The sequence below is a fragment of the Echinops telfairi genome, unplaced genomic scaffold (genome assembly GCF_000313985.2).
Source record: "Echinops telfairi isolate 266 unplaced genomic scaffold, ASM31398v2 ScPeMD7_7457;HRSCAF=8495, whole genome shotgun sequence".
Classification (NCBI taxonomy): Eukaryota; Metazoa; Chordata; class Mammalia; order Afrosoricida; family Tenrecidae; genus Echinops; species Echinops telfairi.
Window position 1 is genome coordinate 12493042 of NW_022111357.1, and position 6675 is coordinate 12499716.

Genomic DNA, 6675 nt, shown 5'->3' on the forward strand with positions numbered 1-6675 from the left:
TACGCATATTGCCATGGAAAGACAACCAAGTTATATGGTTACATCAAAAGCACAATAAATTATGTAACATCATGCATAGTATAAACCCCAGTTGTATTTTTAAAGATGTGCATGTACTTACATAGAAAAAAAATCTGGAAGTCTATGCATACCTAATGGCTTTTCTGGGGGAATGGGATTATCTGGGACTTTCATTTTCTATGCTTCTTTAACAGCCCATGTTTCCATAAGATGCATTATAGTACTTGTACAATTAATAAGTCGATGCAAGAAGAAAAAACAAAAAAGCCATGGAAGCAATGATGAGACTCCCATGCCAGTGCCCTTTGGAGAGGGCAGAGAGGGCAGGAGCAAACCTTCCCAGGGACCAGGCTGGCCCTGGCTGAGAGGTTCATAAAACACAAAGCTCAGGAGCTACGAAATGACTACTAATGTCAGTCAGCCAGGCAGACACCTTGCCAAATCCCTCCTGATACAAGGCCAAGAGGGCAGTGTCCTCCCGGACACCGTCTCACTCTTTTTCCCTTCACAGTCTGGGGTCTGGTGAAAAGGAGACAGGGAAGACATCATACTGACACACAGGTAGATGCATGTGCAGAAACACACACACACACACACACACACACACACACACACACACACACGACTGTCCACATGCAGATATCCACAAGCACGCAGCCCGGGGCCGTCTGGGGCCGACCAGACCAGCAAGGAAGAGAGAGCAAGACTGTGCACCCCTCCTGGGGAGTGTGCCCTTGGGATACTCAGATCTGAGCCCTGTTCTGGACTCCCTGCTGAGTGGAACAGTGGGTAAATAATGCTACCTCAGTTTCCTCTCCTACAAACACAGGCTCATCACCATGATCTCACAGGGATGTTGTCAACCAGTGCGAGGTGAGGAGTGCTGCCTGTGCCTGGTAACCTGGCCACACTGAGGGCAGAGGGCAGGGGCCCGGTTGGAGGCGGGCGGGGAGGGCTGAGGTGGGGGTACTCACGGGTAGCAGAGGAACAGGAGGTTCAGGAAGGAGTAGGTCCTGAAGAGGTGAATGAGGGAATGGCACAGACTCCAGCCTGTAGCCGTGAGAACGGTGAATCGGGTGAGGAACAGCAGGATGGAGCGAAAGAGGGAGACCTTCCCCCTCTGAGAAGCCTGGGTCAGGGCGAGATAGGATGGACGGGATGGGGCCTTGATGGAGGCCAAAGGGGCTGTACCCACATGCCACCCAGCATGGCCTATGATTCCCACCCCAGGAAAGATGGGACTAGGCAGAACCTGACAAGGCTGCTCATTCTCCTTGAAGCCCAGTAAATTCCAAGAGCTGATGGAATGTGAGTAGTGTTCTTTAACCAAGTCCACAGGGAGCCTCACGACAATGCCTCAAAGTTGAAAGGCCGGGTGTGAGGGTGTTTACCCGAGGAGGAGGTGGGGGAGGCTGAGGGGAGAGGGAGGGGAGTCCCCAAATCCCCAGCCAGTCTCTAGGACCCAATCACCTCCTTCACGATGGACCCAATGAAGCGGCGGCCCAGAACGATGGTGGTCACCATCAGCAAGTTGCAGTCGATCAGGTGGAAGTTCTGTCAGACAGAGGCCCAGGGGTCACACAGGCCCCCTGCCCACACACGAGCTATCAGCAACCCACCTCCCCCTGCCCAGTCCTTTCCATAGGGACTGTCCCCACTCTCTAACCTTCATAGGCCTCCAGCTGAGTCAGGCCAGGAAAGTACCTAGAGGAGTAGAACAGGACCCAGAGGAGGGAAGTGGGGCAGTCCCTGGGGATAAGAGAGTGGTGTGTGAGCCCTCTTGTTCTGATCACTCATGCCCTGTCCCTGCACCGCTCCTGCTTCACAGAGCACTGTCCACCCCGGAAACCCTCAGGTATGCTGCCCACGGTTCCTCTCCCACAGGACTTCTGACTCTGGAACTCTGTTAGGTGAACTCTCGTTCCCTAGTGCAGCACTGGGCATGCTGGGAGTGTTCAGGAATTGTTCAGGAATTTCCAATTCCTTCTACACTGCCTATACCCAGCACAGGGCCAGGCACACAGGGCTGCTTGATAGAACAGGTTTAAAGTGAAAGGGATCATCACATCCACACACAGGCAGCTTGTCCTGGCCGAGTACCTACCAGGGAAGTGTGGGAGGGCGGGTGGGAGGGTGGGTACCACCACACTGTCTTGTAGATGTTGATGTAGTGAACGAAGAGGGCGATGAGCTGACAGAAGAAGAGCTGCAACTCAAACAGCATGCTGGCCTGGCCTGGCAGCTCAGGGATTTTGCAATGCTGGAGGGGCACAACCGTCTGGGCAGCCAGTGGGGGGCTGGAGAGGCCTGTCCCAGAACTGCTCCTGGGGTGGGGAGAGAACATTATCAAGAGCCAGGCTGACTCCACAACCTGGAAGGGGATTCTGGGGCCAAGAATGAGGGAATAGGCTCAGAATAACAACCCACGGAGAGGACACCGTCTCCTACCTGTCAATGGCTCAACTGAAGCCTTTCCCTAGTCCTTAACTCAGTCAGGTCTACCGACAGGCCCCGGAAGCAGGAAATTATGCGGTTATTACAGATGAGTGAGTAAAAGGCTTGGAGAGAAGAGGCAACTTGTCCCAGCTACCTGCAAATCAGGAGCAGGGCTGTAGCTGGAACCCGGGTCTTTGGGCTTATTCCACTGCATCTGTGCACAGATTAGCTCACTCTAGGTCTTTTTCTGCTATTCTTGGTCCCTATCTGCCATCTGGGCTAACTCAGTCGGGGGCCCAGCCTGCTGAGAATCATGTCCTTCCTGTCCCGGAGTCCACAGTGAGGGGGAAAGAGCCGGACAGGTGGTTTACCTGGTGCGGGAACGAACACTGGTGATCGAGGCACTGGAGGTGTGGCTCCCACCAGAGCTCCCTGAGGATCCTGGCTCACAGAGTGGATTTCGACAGTAGGATGTCCTGTTGGGACCTCTTCGTCCTCCTGTGGGGTTCAACACAAGGTAGATCCTCCAGCTGAGAGGCAGTTCACATACCAAGGATAATGTTGACCCTGGCCACGGATTACTTGGCTATCTCATTTTATCATTTAATCCTTACAGAGACCTACGTTCAGCCTGTGCCTGCCACCCTGCCTCGGCCCCACGCTGCAAACATCACGGCTTTCATGCTCTTGGCTTGGTGCCTTCTTTCCACTTGCTGTCCTGTTTGAGGGGCCCTTCCTGACCCATCACCCTCTATCCTTTTTATCTGGCCTGCTGCCCCTACCCTCCCTACCCCCGCCACAGCATATCATTCTGTGAAACTCTTATTCATTCCTTTGCTAACATGCTTATTATCTGTCTCTGCCACAGCCACAAGAATGAAAAGTGCATGGGGTCAGTAAATTTATTAGTCCCCATTGCTGTGACCCCTATCCCTCCCTGGGTCCAGCCTAAAGTCCAGATTCCTGGTGGGGCAGCATATTAAGTGTTAGACTGTGTACTATGCATTAAGGATACCAGAGGGTACCCCCCAAAAAAACAGGAATTATTCTGGGTGGAACGGAGCTTTCATCGACACATTTTTCCTGCTAGGCAAGAATCTAGCAACTCACTCTAAGCTAGGGCACCCAGTGGCATCACCTGGGAAGGTTCTCTCTGGTCACAGTGAATTTTTTCGTAAAAACAGTTTCACTCAATCCTCGTTTTTTTGTGACGGCTGATTTAAGAGAACAGTGTACAGCTGTGAAATTTTGTTTCCTGCTGGAAAAAATGCTACAGAGACTGTTGTGATGTTGCATACAACTTACAAGGACAGCTCTATGGGAAAAACTCAAATGTATAAGTGGTTTTCTCATTTCAAAACAGATGAAATGTCGACTGATGACAAACTTTGCTCTGGACGTTCGTCACTTCAGGAACAGGTGAACAATATCAACTCCTAGTGCATTTGGAGTTTATTCCACCAGGTCAGACTGTTCATCAAGCTTTCTTTTTAGAGGTTCTGAAACTATTGCATAACAGAAAAGGTCTGATTTATGGCAGGCAGGGGACTAGTTCTGCTACCATGACAATGCACCTGTTCATGCAGCCATCTCAGTGAGCCAGGTTTGGACAAAAAACAGCATGCCTCTTGCCTGACGCACTTGACCTTGCTCCTTGCAAATTCTTTTTGTTTCCAAGAATGAAGAGGGACATGAAAGGACAGCAATTTGATGACTTAGAAGTGATGAAGAGAAAAACAAGGGAGGTGCTGTCAACCATCCAAACAGATGAGTTTGAAAAATGTTTCCAAGAATGGAATCCCAGATTTGACAACTGTATTAAGTGTGAAGGTGATAAGGTTGTTTTGTAAAACAAATTTAAATACATAGCTTTGAAAAAAAATTCCGGTTGGGAGGGGGGCACCCCCTCATCTATGGAAGAGTGAATTAACTGTGCATAGTATATCTTTTTCCCAGATCAGGAAACTGAGCTTTTACTGTATCACAAGCAATATTGGGGATCTGGGTCCTACGCTCTCAGCATTGGTGGCTACAGGGCTCCATCCAGCTGCTGTAAGCTTCTAGGGGCTTACAATTCTAACTACTTTTGAGGCAGCTTTTCCCTCCACATTCCTAGGATGCTGCTCAATGGGTATCTTGGGGTCCTCTCGGGCAGGGCTGTGGGCCTGAGCCCAGGGCCAAGGCTAAAGGATCAACACAGAGCCCCAAGATCTCCACGCTGCCAAGCTCCTTCCCACCACCCCAGCTCCTAAATAAAGATACAACGTTCTTCACACCCCACCACGACAGCGGTCCACTCCCGCCCCGTCCTAGCTCCTCAGTTCAGAAGCTTTCCCCACACAAGACTCCAAAAAGCATTTGTCCAGCTCTGTCCCCAACAAGCCCCGAAGCAGAAGCACTGCTCACACTGTATCGCACTGCTTATTCATCCCGGAGCAGCCGCAATCTAGAAACTCTGCCCACACCCACCTTTCCTCCCCGACAAAGCCCCTTTAACCCAGAAGCCCCGCCTGCAGGTAATTGTCAACCCAGAAACCCCGCCCACAAGCCAATTAAACGCCTTCTCAGCCCAGGAGGCCCGCCCCAGAATGGGCTCCCTTCGGCAGGAAGGCCTCCTGCCCACCCACCTCCTCCCTTTTAAAGTCCCCCATCCCCCGGGGCCCGTACAAACGCCTGCAGCCAGATGTTCCACCCACAGCCCGGCGCCCGCTACGGCGCCTCAGGAGCGGGGCTTCCCCGAAGCCCTGACACGCCTAATTCATTCGAGAAGCCCCGCCCACACCCGAGGCCCCGCCTCAACCGCGAGGCCCCACCCCGCAACGCCAGGAGGGGGCGGGGCCCCGTCATCTCCCGCATCCCCTCCCCCCCCCTCGCCGGGACTGGTGCGCGTGCAGCAATTCACCGCCTGGCCATCCGGAGCCCCGTGCCCGCTCGCCCCCCGAGCGAGAGCGGCCCGCGCTGCTCACCCATCTCCTCCCCCCGGCGCTGTCCGCTTCGCCGCCGCGGCTCCTGCGGGCAAGATGTCGGAGGTGACGGCGGCCGGGAGAGGACTAACCGTCGCAGCCCAGTCCCCGGGTAGCAGCCGCGCGCTCCCGCCTCGCCGCTTCATTTGCATACAAGGCGGGCTCGAAGCTGGGGGCGCGCTTCTTAAAGGGGCCGCCGGGACTCCGGCGGTGCCCGCGCGCTCTTTGTCTCGCGGCGCCGCTCCTCCGTTCCTGCGGAGGGGAGCCCAGCGCCGTCCGTCGCCGGCGTGCTTTCTCCCGGCATCTCCTCAGGCCTGAGGAAGGCGGCTGGAGCCGCTTCTCCGCTCCAGCGGCTCCGGACCCCGCAACTTAAACACATCCCCATGAAGCTTGTGTCTTCCTCGCTGGCCCTACTGCCTCTTTGGTCCGGCCCAGTGACCACTGAGAGCCCCCTTCCCCTTTCTCTCACCTCCCTACTTCAGCTTTTACCTGAAGCGGGCTGATCCCACATTTAAATCTCGCACGTGAACCTCCCTCTCCTTCCTCACTGCCACCGCCTCAGTCCGAAGCGCGCCTGTTGCCATTGCCGGTCCCGGACCGCTCCCTCCTTGATCTGTGCGAGGGGTTTAATAATGCTCCTCCATAGGGCCCGGGGAGGGTGCGGCGCGGAGCTAGAACAGGTCTGTTTCCATACAGGTACCCCTCCCTCTTGCCAAGTTCGCTTTAGGCCGCTTCACTTTTAGCAAGAGTCGACTTGACTGCCCGTTGTGGCTCACCCAAGGAACACAACAGCAACAGAGGAAATCAGCCGCAAGGATTTGTCTTGCAGCACACACACCCCACCCCACCCCAACCGTGAGGGGGCGTCACCAAGCTGCTTTCCTGGGAAGTAAGCACCAGCAAGCCACCACACCTTTGGACTGTGACTTCTTCGGAAGTAGGGTGACTTCGGGTTTTTCAGGTGTTATCTGGTAGGATTTGATAGGTTGTTTTTGGATCTGGGCATGCTGAAAGGTTGCCCACTCAGATGAAAGGCCATTGCTTCTTCACGTTAAGCTACTTTGGTTTGGACAGGTTTCATGAGAACCCTCAGCTTTAGGATAGTGGGGGTGGGGGACCTGCATTGTGTCTGGCAAACTACATGAGTTGTTGTTAGGGGCCAGTGAACTGATCCGGACTCACTTGTCATCCCTCTGAGGAGAGCCGAACTGCCCCCCACGCCCACCCCGGGCTTTCTTTTCTTTTTTTTTTTTTT

At 54.1% G+C, this 6675-nt stretch overlaps 1 protein-coding gene across 4 annotated transcripts in view; it reads right to left on the bottom strand.

The window, feature by feature from the left end:
* Positions 1 to 5496, bottom strand: part of TMEM39B (transmembrane protein 39B) — a 16653-nt gene extending 11157 nt beyond the window's left edge. Inside the window, exons 1-5 of one of the 4 annotated variants that reach the window (XM_030887995.2) lie at positions 5424 to 5496; positions 2829 to 2955; positions 2126 to 2345; positions 1492 to 1575; positions 996 to 1150 (exon numbers count right to left, since the gene is read on the bottom strand). In XM_030887995.2, coding sequence (XP_030743855.2) covers positions 996 to 1150; positions 1492 to 1575; positions 2126 to 2345; positions 2829 to 2955; positions 5424 to 5427 — 590 coding nt within the window. In that variant the 5' untranslated portion in view covers positions 5428 to 5496. Of the gene's footprint in view, positions 1 to 995; positions 1151 to 1491; positions 1576 to 1687; positions 1959 to 2125; positions 2346 to 2828; positions 2956 to 5423 lie in introns of those variants that run through there. The other 3 variants (XM_045299102.1, XM_045299103.1, XM_045299105.1) reach the window with 3 other exon arrangements.
* Positions 5497 to 6675: the final 1179 nt, after the last annotated feature.